This window comes from Neofelis nebulosa, chromosome 8, assembly GCF_028018385.1.
Source record: "Neofelis nebulosa isolate mNeoNeb1 chromosome 8, mNeoNeb1.pri, whole genome shotgun sequence".
Lineage (NCBI taxonomy): Eukaryota > Metazoa > Chordata > Mammalia > Carnivora > Felidae > Neofelis > Neofelis nebulosa.
The window spans coordinates 79,933,294-79,951,374 of NC_080789.1; the positions used below are offsets into that span (position 1 = coordinate 79,933,294).

General features: G+C 39.3%; 1 protein-coding gene across 3 annotated transcripts in view; it reads left to right on the forward strand.

Moving 5' to 3' along the window:
- Positions 1 to 18,081, forward strand: part of TMTC1 (transmembrane O-mannosyltransferase targeting cadherins 1) — a 272,519-nt gene that overhangs the window by 208,189 nt on the left and 46,249 nt on the right. For all 3 annotated transcript variants that reach the window (XM_058743207.1, XM_058743208.1, XM_058743209.1), the window contains one exon: positions 10,671 to 10,814. In XM_058743207.1, the coding sequence (XP_058599190.1) occupies positions 10,671 to 10,814 (144 nt within the window). The remainder of the gene's footprint in view (positions 1 to 10,670; positions 10,815 to 18,081) is intronic.

An 18,081-nucleotide genomic window follows, 5' to 3' on the forward strand; every position in this document is an offset into this window, starting at 1 on the left:
AAATTTTTTAAAATGGTAATCAAGGGGGTGCTTGGGTGGCTCAGTTGGTTAAGCATCCGACTCTTAAATTTTTTTTTTTAACCTTTATTTTTGAGACAGAGAGAGACAGAGCATGAATGGGGGAGGGTCAGAGAGAGGGAGATACAGAATCTGAAACAGGCTCCAGGCTCCGAGCTGTCAGCACAGAGCCCGACGCGGGGCTCGAACTCACGGACCGCGAGATCATGACCTGAGCCGAAGTCGGACGCTTAACCGACCGAGCCACCCAGGCGCCCCAAGCATCCGACTCGATCTCAGCCCATGTCATCATCTCATGGTTCGTGTGATCACGTCAGACTCTGCACTGACAGCATGGAGTCTGCTTGGAATTCTCTCTCTCTCTCTCTCTCTCTCTCTCTCTTTCTCTCTCTCTCTCCCCTGCCCCTTCCCCCCCCATCAAAATAAATTAATTAAAACACTTTTTAAAAATGGTAACTGAAATACAGTGTAAAAACTAAAAACCATCAAAAGTAGATCCTTAGTTGCTTCTACAGAACATAAATTTAATCTGCCTCCAAACCCATCTTGCCCCCCTCCTCTCCAATTACCTACCCTTCTGGTTTGTCTCCTCTGAGGCTGACTCCTGTGCTCAGGAGTGCATCATTTCCAGCTCCTCAGAGATTTCGTTTAAAACCCTTCCTTTACTGGGCACTTTTCCATTAATACTTAAATATTCTCAGGCTTCTGCCATCTTTATTTATTTTTTGAAATTTTTGTAATGTTTATTTATTTTTGAGGGAGAGAGAATGATAGAGTGTGAGTAGGTGAGGAGCAGAGAGAGAGGGAGACAGAATCTGAAGCAGGCTCCAGGCTTTGAGCTGTCAGCACAGAGCCCGATGCGGGGCTCGAACCGTGAAATCATGACCTGAGTGGAAGTCAGACGCTTAACCGACTAGCTACCTAGGCGTCCCTGCCATCTTTAAATAAATATGCAAACCAGCCTCTGCATCTCCTGTTAGCCCTTCCTGCCATTCAGTCTGTCTCTTCCCACCTTTCAAGTAGTGAAATTTCCTGCAAGTCTCAGTGTCTTCTTCTCCCTTGTGTCCTTCTCATCACTCAACTGCAGTTGGTTCCCTCTCCACCACTGAAACTGTTTTCCTCCAGCACACCAGCTGCCTCCAGGTGGGTAACTCCTGAGGAGGACGCTACTTGGCAATTAAATTACTTGCCTCTCAGGGCACCTGGGTGGCTCAGTCATTTAAGCTTTTGACTCTTGACTTTGGCTGAGGTCATGATCTCATGGTTTGTGAGTTTGAACCCAGCATTTGGGTTCTGCACTGACAGCGTGGAGCCTGCTTGGGATTCTCTCTCTCCCTTTCTCTGCCCCACCCCTGCTCGTTCTCTCTTTCCCTCTCTCTCTGTCTCTCTCTTATACACACACACAAAATAAATAAATAAAACATTAAAAATAAATATATCAGTAAATTACTTGATGCTTGGCAGCATTAATTTTGTTGACTGCTCTCTCCTTTTTAGACAGGTTCTTTTTCAGCTTTTATGCTGTCATGGTTTTTCTTCTATTTCTTGAGACTCTCCTCCAAACCCTTCATAGAGGAGTCCTCAGACCCCTCTGCTAGGTCACCTTCTTTTCTCAATCTTTGCTTTCCTCCCAAGGGATTTCTTGAGTTCCAAAGGCTTTAGTTAATGTCTGTGTGTTGATTAACTCTCAGATCTGTAATTTCACCACATAGCTTTTCTGTCAGAGCCATCTATCCATCTGATTCCTGGACATTTCCACAAATTACCCTCTCTGCACCTGAGATTCACATTACCACCTTCTGTCCCAAACCTGCTCCTTTCCCTTTATTGCCTTCCTTTCTAGTTTGTGCTTAAGCTGGAGTAAAATGTTTTGTTTCCTGAGTTCTGTTTGGTTTTGCTTTCTCTCTCTGAAGCAGCCTTCCTTCCTCTTCCTATTTGTATCCCCTCCTCCCCTTCCCCCTAACTCTTACTGCCTCTCTCTCTCATCTCTCCTGGCAACACCTTGGTGATTACTACCATGGCTCCTGCCATGAGCCCCTGTCTCTTATACTCCCCTCCTTCTGCTTTGTCTCTTTCTGCCCTGTGTGCTCTGACCATAGTGCACTAAAGTAAGTTGGTGTCCTTATCTCTCCCTCTTCTGCCATGGGACCTCCTTGAGAGCAAGGACTGCTTTCTCTTTATTCCTGTGGGCCCTTAGTAAGTGCCCAATAAGTGATTGTTGAAAGAAAGACTGAGGGAATATAATGCATAAAATATCACAGGCTCCCTTAGAGTCGGAGGACCCCTCTGTAATAACAAGCACTGTTTCTTAGTGGGAGAGCCGTCAACGATTTAGATGGAACAGCTCTTCATTATGCAGGGCTGTCGTATGTATCACAAGGCATTTAATACCCCTAGTTTCTGCCAGTGGTGACCACCAATTCCTGAGGTGGATATTCAGGATATGTACCCTTCTCCTTCCCTGTCCCTCATGATCTTCTTCATTGGCAGTTATTGATTAGGAATATGGACACACTTTTCCTGCCCACCACTGCCTTTTTCTAAGTTGATACAACAAGCAGAGTACTATTCATGCTACAAAGTGTTATTACAGTAAGGATTCCATGCGCACATTGATCTGTCACGTAGGACTTTGGATTTCCTTACAACCTTCAATGTAGCTTTTAAAATTGCATGTGTCTGAAATTCCACTTGGTGTTCAGTGTATCAGAAAGGCTTGGAGGAAGTGCCTCTGGTGCCTGTGGGGATCATTTGCTTTAGATGATGAAGGATTGACAGGCTTTGGGATAAGGGTTTGACAAAGAACATTCCTACATTCTTAAAATGGAGAGAGTGATGCGTCCTTCCCATCTGAGAACCCACGGCACAGGAGAGACAGATAGATACAAGATGACTTGAGTGTTCACTGGATTAGTGATGAAGAAATAATGGATGTTATTCTAACTGATGGGAGCAAGCTGAAGGCCATTGACAACAGTGGAGACAATGATTTTTTTGGAGGGTGAGAAATCCATGAGAGAAGGAGAGCTGGTGGCTTCAGCCTGACATGGGTTCATTAGGGCTGTAGGGGCAGCCAAGTACTACTACCCAGAGGTCCTGCAACCGATCCCAAAACATTAAATGTTTGTAGTGGAACAGGTATGATGATGGGTATGAAAAGTTAAGAAGGTCATTATGTTATTGACCTTACTGTTATAGAGAAAGCAACTAAAGGACAGACATAAATTCAAAATCACATAGCTAGAAAGTCACACATGGCTTCTGACCCCAAATACAGTTATTTTTTTTTCTACTCCACCAGAGCAATTCCCCACCATCTGCCACAAAAACCAAAGGTCACTACAATCACCCCAAGCCTCTGAGAAAGGTTAAATTATGTTTACCATTTTCTATTTCAAAAAGCAGAGACGTATTTAATTGAATACATTTCCCAACCTCTAGAGTTAAATTGTCAGGAATCAGGAAAATTCAGCCACTTAAAATGACTCATTTCCTGAGGGCATCAGAGAACAGGGTTCTACTCTAAATTATCTCGGAAAATCAATTGGGCGGAGTCCTTCTGGATCACTGTGAGAAGTCATCCATTGTGAGAGGTCAGATAATTTAGTTGGCCCTCTTTAGAGAGTGTGTCACATTTCCCAAAATTGCTTGTGAGGTTTTTTCCAAAGCTATCTTAAATAGTATAAAAAGAAAGTGGTAAGACTTGTTTGTTAATGGCAATTTCAAAAAAGTAAAAAAGCAGATCAATAATCAGTGTTACCTGGTACGTTTTAGTGACATGATAGTTCAAATCTTATAACAGGAAAGCACTTAAAAAGTGCCAGAGACTAATCTGGTTGAAAATATGCTGCTGACTCCTGAATTAAAGTTTGCTTTGGAATTTTTTTAGTCCAATGAAATTCAGATTTTATGGTTGAATTTTTTTCCCAGCCATGTTTTTTTTTTTTTTTGGGATTTTTTTTTTTCTCAGCAGGAAATAGAAAATAAACATCTGCCCTTGGCATAGTTAACCTCAAATAAATTAATGTGTGGAATGAAAATCAGACAAATAAATCAACGGTGTGTATATTCTAAAAGCAGATTGCAAACTGAAGCACATGATACAATATTGCTTGCACAGTGAAATCCTTATAGGGTAATCAAACGATAAAAAATTAAGAGCATCCTTAACTTTTGAACACATTGTACAAAATTCCAAGTAAATGACTGAAAGAAAATATAAAACCAAACTTTGGTCATATATATCTTATGTCTCTGGATCTTCAGGTGATCTGGAGGTTAAAGCTTAAGAACAGTAGATGAGAGAGTATGTACATCTTGTGCACTCACTGAATAGCTTTTTCTAATACTATGCTTTTCCGAGGTACCAGGATTATTTTGTACAGCAGGTAACAAATTTTTCCAGTGCATGAGAATCTCAATAGCCAAGTGTCCTGAGTATTGAGTTTATTCTACTTCTGTCACTGAGAACTAGTTCCTATAAGATCATAGGTGAATGGATTGGCCAAAGAAAAAGAGGAGAAATTATTCTAAATGGAAGCTCTAATTTGTAGCAGTTTATTTATTTGCTGAAGGTCAAATGACTCATAATGTTTGGGGAAAATAAATAGATTTACAGGAACAGGAACAGAACACATGTGTCTGAGTTTGTTGTTTTTTTTTTAATCTATTACCTACTCAATTTTTTTCCTCAACTCTAAAATAGTACAGTAATTCTACTTAAAGAATTAGGAGGCTTAAAGGAGATAATGGAAGAAAAAGTATTCTACAATGTGAAGTATCATTAATACATCCCAGGTCCCTTTGGACCCATTTTCTTTTATTCCTGCTCCCCCACCCCCCAGTGATGTTGTCAATGTTGGTTCTCAGAGTTAAGGTGACTGGGAATGAAGGGGAATCATATATCCTCAACTACCTATTTTATCAATCCTGCTTAAGAAAACACTGCTAGGTAAAAATTAAGAACCCCTTAAATGCTCAAATGGATGTGTTCCTATCAAGAATATAAATTATCCAGGGTTGCCTGGGTGGCTCAGTCAGTTGAGTGTCTGACTCTTAGTTTTAGCTCAGCTCGTGATCTCACAGTTCTTGGGATCGAGACCCGCATCAGGCTCTTCACTCATAGCACAGAACCTGCTTCAGATTCTCTCCCTCCCTCTCTCTTTCTGTCTCTGCCCTGCTCATGCTATCTGTCTCTCAAAATAAACATTACCAAAAAAGAATACAAATTATCTGATATTTGAAAAAAACTCTTCAGTTCATAGGAACTCTATCTCTATGTTTAGGTTTCATTGTTAAAGAGAAAAAATAAACTTCCTTATACCCTGGAACTACTTGACAATATAACATATTTCCTCTATCATACATTTTTAAGAATTTAACTCACTGAAATAAAATGACAATAATTAAGAAATAGCAAGAGAGTCCCCATAAACAACACAAATGTTGGGTAAGACTATGAGAAAGAAAATCCAGGAGCTGTTGACATTGATCTTAAAAAAAATAGGTTTGAGCCCAAATGTCCACTGACTGATGAATGGATAAAGAAGATGTGGTATTATATACAATGGAATATTACTTGGCAACCAAAGAGAATGAAATCTTGCATTTGCAATAACCTGGATGGAACTAGAGTTTATCATGCTAAGCGAAATAAGTCAGTCAGATAAAGATAAATATCATCTGATTTCACTCATATGTGAAATTTAAGAAACAAAAGAGATGAACATAGGGGAAGGGAAGGAAAGATAAGATAAAAACAGAGAGGAAGGCAAATCATAAGAGACTCTTAAATATAGAGAACGGCAAACCCTATCAAAATAACACCAGCATTCTTCAGAGAGCTAGAACAAACAATCCTAAAATTTGTATGGAACCAGAAAAGACCCCGCATAGCCAAAGCAATCCTGAAAAAGAAAACCAAAGCTGGAAGCATCACAATTCCAGACTTCAGGCTGTGATCATCAAGACAGTATGGTACTGACACAACAACAGACACATAGATCAATGGAACAGAATAGAGAACCCAGAAATGGACCCACAAACATATGGCCAACTAATCTTTGACAAAGCAGGAAAGAATATCCAAGGAAAAAAGACAGTCTCTTCAGTAAATGGTGTTGGGAAAACTGGACAGCAACATGCAGAAGAATGAACCTGGACCACTTTCTTACACTATACACAAAAATAAACTCAAAATGGATGAAAGACCTAAATGTACACAGGAAACCATCAAAATCATAGAGGAGAAAACAGGCAACAACCTCTTTGACTTTGGTCACAGCAACTTCTTACTCAACATGTCTCTGCAGGCAAGGCCAAAATGAACTATTGGGACCTCATTAAGATAAAAATCTTCTTGCAGAACAAGTTACTTGCAATCCAAGGTTTACTGTATATATACTTTTTCTTTTATTCCTTCACTGTATCCTTTGCTGGAATAAATCTTAAGCCATGACAGTAAAAAAAAAAAAAAAAAAAAAAAAAAAAAGATAAAAATCTTTTTGAAGGATGTGAAAGAAACAGTGAAGGAAACAATCAGCAAAACTAAAAGGCAAGTGATGGAATGAGAGAAGATATTTGCAAATGACATATCAGATAAAGGAGTAGTATCCAAAATCTGTAAAGAGCTTATCAAAATCAACACCCAAAAAACAAATAATCCAGTGAAGAAATGGGCAAAAGGCATGAATAGACACTTTTCCAAAGAAGATGTACAGATGGCTAACAGACACATGAAAAAATGTTCAATATCACTCATCATCAGGGAATTACAATCAAAACCACAGTGAGATACCACCTCACACCTGTCAGAATGGCTAACCTTAACAACTCAGGCAAGAACAGATGTTGGCAAGGATGAGAAGAAGGAGTAACCCTTTCGCCCTACTGGTGGGAATGCAAACTGTTGCAGCCATTCTGGAAAACATTATGGAGGTACCTCAAAAAATGAAAAATAGAACTACCTTATGACCCAGCAGTTGCACTACTAGGTATTTATCCAAATGATACAAAAATGCTGATTCAAAGGGGCACATGCACCCCAATGTTTATAGCAACACTATCAACAATAGTCAACATATGGAAAGAGTCCAAATGTCCATTGACTGGTGAATAGATAGTGAAGATGTGGTATATATATTCAATGGAATATTACTTACTAATCAAGAAGGATGAAATCTTGCCATTTGCAATAACATGGATGGAATTAGAATGTATTATGCTAAGTGAAATAAGTCAGAGAGAGACAAATATGATTTCACTCATGTGGAATTTGAGATACAGAACAGATGAACATAGGAGAAGGAAAGCAAAAATAATATAAAAACAGAGAGGCAGACAAACCATAAGAGATTTTAAATATGGAGACAAACTGAGGGTTGCTGGAGGGGTGTTGGGTGTGGGGGAAGGGCTAAAGGGCTGAGGAGCATTAAGGATGACACTGGTTGGGATGAGCACTGGGTGTTATATGTAAGTGATGAATCACTAAATTCTACTCCTGAAAAAAAAAAAAGAACAAACTGAGGATTGCTAGGGTGTTGGGTGGGTACTTTTAAAAAGTAAATAAAGCTACTAAAATGTGAAAAAAAAATAGGTTTGAAAATCACCACTCCACTCTAGTTCAGTGAAGCTTTTGCTGAGATTTTTTAGATAGGGAAGGGAATAATCAATCAGTAACAGAACTTTTGTAAAACATACCTGTAGAAGTCAAAGTCAAGATGGACTAAATTTATTCTGATCATTAATGTAGCAACATAAACAGCCCTTAAATTGTTCCTTTTTCCAGTAGAAAATTCCCTTCCTGGAGCCCTCAGTATTGAATTAGACCCAAGCTAATTCAAACCCAAGTTTATTTGGAAAGTAAAAGCACAAAATAACTCTTGTCCTTCTATAGATCTTCAGTAAACAAGAAAAGAGTATGTGTTCGAAGAAAATTTCTGTCTATCTAAGACTCAAAATAAGGAGTGGTATTTTTTGCCGACTTGGTTATTGAAGAACTCTTTTAATGAAATTCAGCTTTGTTTTATAAATAATGCAGTGCTTGCTTGTGATTAGGTGAACCTAATCGGATACCCAGTGAGAGAGGATATTGCCAGCAAACCCTTACTATTAGGAATAAACAATATTGCACATTTTTCAAGTGGAGGGCTATGAGTGGTACTAGATTAAGTAAACCACTGTAGATGCTAGAAATCCCTTTCCTCGATGGATCAGGACTCTTTGTTAACACCGAGCATCTTCTCTGGCTTGATTCATGGTTGGCAGGGATTTGTGGTTGGCCATGAATCCCTGTCCTAAGCCTCATGGTTCTGCAGTTGCAGACAGGTTCTCGGAACACAGGACATAAAAAGGCCTTTTCCCTCATAGTGCTTATATCTGTTTCTTATATCTGTTTTTTATTTCCTTCTCACTGATTATTTTTGTTTTTGAGTTTGGTGTGGATTTATATTGTTTCTGATTTCAAAAGAGAGAGAGAGAGAGAGAGAGAGAAACATTTTTGTACTCAGTGAAATTGGAAGTGCATGACTATTTATTTAAGTGACAGTGGATCATGAGGGAACGTAAAGTTTGAGAAGGTGGGCTGAGAGCCAGTGCCGAGGGCAGTTGCTTGACCGTGCAGATGGGTGCAGCAGGAGATGGGTGAGCCCATGGTGGAAGATCTTATTGAATTTAGACTGTCTTTCCCATAGGTAGTGGTTTCACCTCACATATTTGTTTCAAGGGCTCCCAAGCCTAAAGAATCAAGGAAAAGATCAAGGTTTAAGAAGACAGATGTCCCCGGAAAGCTTTCTGTTACAGCTGGTCAGCAGGGAAATGAGAACTGCTCTCACTGAGTTCATTGGACATCCCTTAAATCTTTGGGAAGTCAGAGAGCTTTGCTCAACATCTTCACCTGCGCAAAAAAAATAAAAAAATAAAAAATCTTTAGAAGAATTTGAGTGCTGGCAGTGATATCCTCTCTGTAACCACTTTCAAAATCATTCTTAGACATAAGCTTCTCAGGAGACTTTTGTGGGCATGTAGTGAATGAACAGGTACAAGAACATTCTGTCTCTCATCATAGCTCTGATGTCCCATAGTGGCATCTCAGAGAAAGAGAGCCAAGGACTTGCTGTCCCTCAGGCCAAGGACTTGGCATACTTCAGGATCGTGAAGCTTGGGGTTGCGGGGCTACCACCAGGGACCTCAGGTTGTCTTTGCCTGAGTAAAGGTGACCAGAGATAAGCAAACAATAGTGCCACGTGCTGGCCCAGCATGTTTTCTTTTCCCCAACTTCCTCTCATAATATCTCTCTCTCCAGCAGCCTCTGCAGCCATTGAGAGGGCTTTCCAGCTTTGGGAGGGCATAACATGTCTGTGAAGAGTCCTTGACGGTCATGAGGAGCATTACCTGTAATGTCTTCCTGAAAATACTAGTTCTTAGAGATGTTCATCGTGTTCATCGCTGCTCTAAAAGGGAGTAGGGAAGGGTTGCATGGTCAAATAAACCTCGGAAACTTTGGGTTAAGCAAAGGTTTAAAAAGACAAACCATGAGACTTGTCTTGTCAGCCTTTTAAATAGGACCCCCTTCTGCTCCCAAATATAATTGATCTTAGAAGGTGTGGAACAGAGTGGGAGAGGCCAGGCATGTCATTTGATTGTCAAGAGACTTGACAAGTACACATCCTATTTTTATTTGGGCATTATCTTAGCTTTCCTACATTAACAGGCAGCTTCACAGGCTTATTCTGAGTACTCTGGGTGACAGAGATGGAGTGAACCTCTTAGTCTGCTAAATATTCTGCTCTAAATATAGCAGAAACAACTAAACTATGTAGCTGTGTGGATTTACCTTCTTTATGGTTTTGAGTTACGGAACTAAATTGAATCCCTTCCCTCCTTAATCAGCATAAATTTGACTTACTGATGTATCCCCAGTCCTCCTTTACATTTGCTTTTGAACATTGGGAATGCCATTTTCACTTCATTGTGCATTACTTAATTTTTTTGAAAGTGTTTGTCAGGATTTTCATTCTGAGAACTCTCTCAGGCCAGTTGGCACCCAAATTATAATAGGAGGAGAGAAAGGGGGTAAAATGGAAAAAGAGAGCCAAGATGAAAAGCCATTTCGGGAGTAAAGTTTATTTTTATGGGAAAATTGTGTGTTTTATCCTTTCCCAATAATGGCAGTCTGACTCATCTTCCAGTCCAAATATGTTCATGAAGATGCCCTCATCCAAAGAACCCCCAGCGTCTTATGTACATAGTGGGCATTGTACGGGCAGCTGGTCAGCAGTCCTACCAGCCCAGAAACTCAGAAGTGGTGAGGCAATAGGGGTTTTCTGTCAAAGCAAATTGAAAGTAATTGTAGGATCCAAAGGGCTAAAATTTGGTTAACCCTGATAGATTTGTATACTGTTTATTTTTGCACCATTTGGGGGTTATTTACATATACCCCTGTCAAATATGTACTTCTCAGCCACGTTTATATGCCTGCAGCTGCATACATAATTAAAATTTCACATGGACAACCCATTAAAATAAAGGAAGAATTCAGTGTTTTGTTTGGGTTGTGACATTCCTAGGATGGAGGAGGGAGGAAAACAAGCGAATTGTTGTGCCCACCTTAGGAGTTTTTGAACAATCCTGGCTTAATATCTCTAATTTTTCAGGTTGTATCCTCGCCACGCCAGTGCCCTGAACAACCTCGGAACTCTGACAAGAGACACAACAGAGGCAAAGATCTACTATCAGAGGGCTCTCCAGCTAAATCCACAGCACAACCGAGCTCTTTTCAATCTTGGGAATCTCCTCAAGTAAGTACAAGGTGGACCTTCGATTAGGTGCGCTTGTCATTTTAGGCACCCCTTACTTTCTCAACACTCATTTGGTCGTGCTTCAGTCCTCTTCTTAGAGTAGGATAATAAACGTTTCCAAGCTTTGAAAAGAGGTCATATTCGTCTAAATTAACTCTATCCCTTAGCAGTCAAAAAGAGTATTTCCCGAGAGTGTCTCTCTGGACATGTTAGTTCTGAGATATGTTCACAGATTGTCTGTGGAGGGGTAGGAATAGGGAAGGGCTCCTTGGTCAGGTAAACTTAGGAAATGCCAAGTTAGACAAGGATGACTCCCCTCTTGCAAGAACCTTTAATATCTTAAATGCCCCGTGAATCTTGAAGAAGGCAATATGGAATACCACATTTCCCAATTTTTTTTTGGAAAGGTGTTTCCCAGGTATTCCATGAGTATACTTTGTAAAAGTACTTATCCACGAAGAGCAATCTGCTCTAAAACTGTAGGCAAATGACAGAACCACAGCTTGTGTTCAGTGTGTACTAGCAGTAAAAAACAAAGTAAGGTCTGCCTGGACTTAGTGATGGTAAGTCTTACTCTTAGGAAGACCTGCCGGGTATAGTCACCAGTCACCGGGTACTGTCACTGCCCAGTAAAAGGTTGATTAGTGTCACTGAAGACTAAAGCACACAGGGATACTTTTGCATCTTGTCTTTTTATTAATACAGAGTCTTGGTATGTTGGTGATGGTACATCAGAAGCGGAAATAGGATGAAAATGTTTGGAATGAGATTGTAGTGATGCTCGTTAGGATGCTGACAGTCCACACACTTACTGAATTGCTTTCCACGTCTCTAAATTTCTAGAGTGCTCATCTGGTACTTTTAAAGCGAATGGTTTGCTTTGTTCTTTTGGCCTCTCCCTAACAGGATTGTCTTTTTTTTTTTTTTTTTTTTAATGTTTATTTGTTTATTTTTGAGAGAGAGAGATGGAGAAGGAGAGAGAAAATCCCAAGCAGGCTCCACACTGTCAGCTCAGAGCCAGATGTGGGGCTCAAACTCACGAATTGTGAGACCATGACCTGAGCTGACACCAAGAGTAACTGAGCCACCCAGGTGCTCCAGCAGGACTGTCCTCTAATTATCTCAGTAACTCAGTGTGATGCAGCTTCTCCACCTTCTTGTTTACTCCTTTAATTTTACATATATAGATAGATAATAGTCCTTTCTCCTAATGTGTGTGTTAATGTGTGTTTTTATCTAATCTCGTTTAGACAGAAGCATTGGGTGGATTAATCACAGAACATTCTAATATGGTATGATGTGATAGGTACCATCCTGAATCTGAAGGGTTTTTTTGTTTGTTTTTTAAGTTTATTTATTTATTTTGAGAGAGAGAGAGAGATAGTGAGAGGGGCAGGGAGAGAGAGAATCCCAAGCAGGCTCTGTACTGTCATCACAGAGCTGGATGTGGGGCTCGAACTCACAAACCATGAGATCAGGACCTAAGCTGGAATCAAGAGCCAGATGCTTAATCAACTGAGCCACCCAGGCACCCCCTGAGTCTGAAGTTTTATGTTTAGAAATGGCTTTATCCATTTACAGGAGCACAAAATCAAGGAAGACTATACAAAAATAAGTAAATGTGAGGAAAATACACTTAAAATGAAAGAAATAAAACTATAAGTCAGCAAAAAACAAATGTAATTTTTTGAATCAGATAATTTATTGTTACAACTTGATACAAATTGAGATTGATGAAAAACAACTATGAATGAAATGGTACACACTGTGACAGAAAAACCATTTTATTACCAGTTAGCTCCCATTAAAAATAATAACAAATCAAGAGATGTGGGGAAAATGAGTTCTCTGTTATTGCAGATAACTAGTTGCAGGTCAATAGAGTGCTTTTATATTACTCTGCTATTTTTATGAGCTCTTATTTCTTTATGTGAAGCTCTATGGACTCATTTTTTTAAAGTCATTGTTGGGTCTGTTTATGTCCTAACTTCGAGCCCAAGTAACTTAATGGCTGGATAAAGTCCTATCAGTGTCTTTTGGGGTAACTGGATTACATAGTATTGATTTTAAAGGCCATATGAGTATTTGTTCCCCCAAAGAGCCAGCTTTAATGACAGTTCTTGTTAGGAATGATGTCCTGCAGTTATGGTTACAATATTGTGCGAATGGGCCTCTACTTGAAAATAATGGTTAGACAGTCCTTAAATTTCATCTTGCCAAGACCTGAACAAGAGATGCACACTCTAACCTTCCTTTTTCAATTCACATATTATTCCACTATTAGCTTGAATGAGTATCTGTGAGTTAAAAGGATAAGGGATTATTTTTTGGAGCATGGCAATGGCTACTCTTCACAGTAGGAGGGATTCCTGGATACTGAGCATCGGACTTTTTCCCTCTTTGTCTGAGATTTTGTCAAAATCAACTTTTGATGATTATCCAAACCAAAGACAATGCTTTACATTTGTGTAAGACTGTACTTTTCTGAGTGCATGTTTTTTTGAGGAGGCCCTCCTCGTGACTCCTTAAAGTAGACAGGGAAGAAGAGGAAACAGGGTCCTGCGAAGTTGAGTGCTTTGTACAAAGTCACCATTGTTTGCCTTTTGTTCTTTTCATTTACACCAGAAAGCAGAGTGGCTGTATCTATGTAGATTCCTTTTACAATTCAGTAGAATAAAATCATGCTAATAGCTAACATTTATATAATACTGTCCGGTTTACAGGTAAGTGTTTTCATATGCATTATTTAATCTTTAATCTATTGTGAGAGGTATTATCATCTGCATCCCCGTTTTACACATGGAGAAACCAAGGCTCAGAGATCTCGTGTGACATTGGCCTAGGCCTTGTCAGACCTAGGACTGAATGCCTGCCCTTGGATTCCTATTCTATTCACTTACCTTGACCCATGCTGCCCAAATACCTCTCCATTCCAAGAATTACTTCATATTCAGCTATTTGACAGCATGTGATTGCCTTCTGGGAGAAAGACCCGTCATGGGTTTTTTTGGGGGGGATGGGGGGGGATAGTGACATTTGTTTACATTATATCCCTCAGTAGCAGAGAGAGGTAACTCAGAAAATAGAGCTAATCCACATTTAGTTAACTCTGAGTTTCATTTCTACTTAACCTTAATATATGTCTGTTACTAGCAGTGGGTCAAAGACAAAAATAAATAAATAAATAAGAATATTTTAAATTTTGTTTGATTTGATCCATTTTGCTATTTAAGATTTTTGCCCTATCTGTTTCTCATCAGGCAGCTAATTTTTTAAATTGTGCCCTTTTTTGTAATCTAGAACTTAATATGCATTCTGAGAACCCAAGCACCTATTTAGGCACAAGTGTTAGATTTGCTCATCGCTGAGAGCAGGGCAAAAAAATCATTCCTATTTTATAGGAATGAAGAGACTAAGGCTTGGAGAAGTAATGTACCAAGGTCCCTTAGCGAAGTAACAGAAGGCATGGGAATTGAACCTAGAGCTGTCTGACCACACTCGACTGCCTCCTTGTGGCTTGCCTCAAAACTGGGATACAGCCTAGAGCCACATCGCCCAATGGAAATGTAATGAGAGCCAGAATCTGTGACTTAAAATTTTCAAGCAGCCATATTTCAGAACATAAAAAGGTGGAATTATTATAATAATGCATTCTATTTAACCCTGTATATCCAAAATATTGTCATTTTAGTGTGTAATTTGTATTAAAAATTAATTTTAAAATTGAACACGTAAAAATATTACTGAGCTAGTGTGTATTTCTTTACAATTAATCTTTGAAACCCAGTGTATGTTTCTTACTTTCAGACTATTCATATTTCAAGTGTTCAGTAACCACGTGTGGTTAGTGGCTGCTGTATTGCACAGCATAGACCTTTATTAATGACTTTGACTTTGAGAGAAATTAAGTCTTTGTCCAGGCCAGAAGCTCTAAATAAAATGCGATTCTGTCAGACCATCCCAGAAATCGTGTGGCACTGAGGACAAATGTCACTTGAATTCTTGGAATTATATGACATATAGCTTTAGACCTGTTCATAGCAATAGATTTCAATGAATGCTATCCAAATATATTTGGCCTCTTTCATGACCATTTCACTGGACTTTGAAGCTAATCTATTATGATTCTGTGCAGCATATGTACAGTGTGACAGATTGATAAGGAGCAGCTATCCATGCCAGCATTCTTAATTTATATTAATTATTGTTGGCTTTGCTTAAAGCCTAAAACATAAAAGAAAATAGGCAAGATTAGCATAAACTTTTCATGGTTGAAAAGAGCAGAAGTCCCTGATGGCTCAAGAGAATATAATCGAATATTTACATTCAGGGCGTAGGAAAATATTTTTGTGACTGCTTGGGGAAAATAGCTGCTAGTGTTTGTTACTGAAACAGAATACGAAAAGACCCTCTTAAAGAATTATATAGCATACCTCCCTCATGGCCAGAACTACCTTCTATTCACATGAGAGGATTTGGGTGTTAATGGGTATTATAATAAATGTTATAATCCAAATTTAGAAGAAAGTGAAATGGGATATCCAATAATTGAACTATATATAAGTTGAATTTGGGAAAAAATACATTTGATTTTCTTTAGTCTGGTACTTTAGAAAATTAAATTCTGAAGAATAAAAGGACATGGAAAGAAGGGTGACCATTATCTTTGAATAAATTTAAATGTTTGGGATAAATTTCTTTATAGCTTTGATACTAGCTACACCACCTTTTATTTTATAAAAAGGAATTCATACATTCAAGATGGTAGTTCTCTTCTCTCCTTTTCAACTGAAGCCTCTGGGAATTCAAAATGCCAGCCCATTGGATAAAGAAAAGCTTTTGGAGTTCCTTTCCGCTACATTAGGATGTCAGCTTTGGGTGGGCAAGTTCTGCACCCTTTCCTTCTAGTGAAATCTCACTCCTTGCCCCCACCGCCATGGTGATCTGTTAGTATTTACGGTACTTCCAACCTTATTTATGTGTAGCCTCAATCCTATTACATCCCCTCCCCAACTTAATCAGTCACCCACTTCTTCTGCCAGCTTTACCCCCAGACCCTCTGGTTCTGCTCTACCTTGGGCACCCACCAACATGGCCATGCCATGGGATTTTTACACAGACCTTTTTACTTTGTATCACCTAAATTCTGATGTTCCTCTTTGACCTTAACCTCTTACCTCTCCCCCCTCTTCCCTTTCACCCTCTGTTGTCCCTACGAACCCTCTGATGGGGTCATGATTTTGACCTGCCACCTTCTAGCTCTTCTCTGTGTTCAGTTGTCTACTTTAAAAAAAATTTTTTTACGTTTATTCATTTTTGAAAGACAGAGACAGAGCTCAAGCAGGGGTGGAGCAGAGAGAGAGGGGGACACAGAGTCTGAAGCAGGCTCCAGGATCTGAGCTGTCAGCGCAGAGCCTGACGCGGAGCTCAAACTCACCAACCGCGAGATCATGACCTGAGCCGAAGTCGGATGCTCAACTGACTGAGCCACCCAGGCGCCCTCCAAGTTGTATTCTTTTAAGACCTTAGTATTGTTGTGCCTTCCACGACCAGTGTTACTCCCCTCTTACTCCCTCATTCCTACCGACCCTGCTCTTCTCCATTATTAGAATCTCTGTTCTTTCTGATTTTTATATTCATAATTTATAATCTCATCTCTAATTTATCTATTTCACTCATGCATGTGACATCAACATAGACTCTTTCACACCTTGACTATCATTTACTTGCCTGACCAGGCTCCTAACTCAGTGTACCCCATTGCCTGCATTTTGCTTTCTGTAGATCAATATTTCTCAACTCGTTTTCATTATTAGCCGCCACCCTCACCCTCGAAGCCTTTTAAAGCATTTTTTTCCTAATCACCTCCATCCCTAATGAATACTCAAGAATAAGATTTGTTACATAGGGGTTGAGCTTTGGGAGACCACAAACCATTGTCCTATCTAATTTTATTTTTTATATGTAATCTAATATTGTTTTCACAGCACTACCTCCAATCCAAGAAGCAATTTTCACCTCTGTCAGGAATGTATGCTCTAGACTGTCATGTAATCTGTCAAGCGTTAGGGATGAAAAACAAAGCTAACAAAACTCTGAAGAGAGCATTGTGAAACCAAACAGGGTCAGGAGTTAAAGCTGCTAGAGATTCATCCCTTATGATCCTATAATATCTCCTTTTTTTTTCCTTTTCCTAATACATGTATCCTTCTTCCCCTCCTCCGTGTTCATAAACACATGCAGAAGATGACATCATCCCTTACTTCTACTAAGAACATTCAAGTCATTCAGGGTCAGTTTTTTCAGCTTCCCTTCTTCCTATCTCAAAATTCCCTGCATGTCGACAGACTATCTCTTCTTTTACTCTTCCAAGGGAGGAGACACTGTCTTGCCTCCTTAACAAGGCCAGTGCTTACATCTTATTTATGTGTTGTTTATTTGTATTTTTTTAGGTTGTGGCATAATTACCATGGAAAAAATTCACAAATCTGTATTTTGACAATTCTATATACTTTCATAATTACCTCCAGGATAACGTAGAACATTCCAGAAATGACCCAGAAAGACCCTGAAATCACTCCAGAAAGACCCCTCGTGCCTCTTTCCAGTAATTTCTCCCCCCTCGAGGCAGTCATTCTGATTCTTTTCACCATAGATTAGTTTAGCCTGTTTTAGAGCTTCATTGAAAGTTGATCCTTAATATGTACTTTTTGGCGTCTGGATATTTTTACTTATCATAGTGTTTTGAGTCTTATTCATGTGGTTCCATATTACATTTTTTTATTGCTGAGTAGTATTCCATCGTGTTAATATACTGTAATTTTGTTTATCCATTTTCTTGTGGCTGAATACTTGGTTTGTTTGCAGGTTTGAGTGATTATGAATATTCATGTTATGACTGTTCAGGTCCCCCAGTCTTTGTACGTTCATTTCTTGTAGGTAAATGTCTCGGAGTAGAATTGTGGGTAAGTAAATGTATCTTTAATGTTTTAAGAATCTGCCAAACTGTCCTTCAGAGTAATTGTAACACTTGCACTCCTATCAACAATGGTAAGAGATCCATATGCTTCATACCCTAACATTTGGTATTGTCAGTCTTTTTTATTTTAGCCATTAGTAGGCATTAGTGCAAAATCCACATGTGTTCTTGATTTTATTTCTTCCCCCTTCCCCCATCCATTATTGTGGGCCGTCTCTTAGGTCTTCAGATATTTCCCATTCCACAAATTTCTGTATCCCACTCCCCCACACAAGGTTCCTCCAGAGA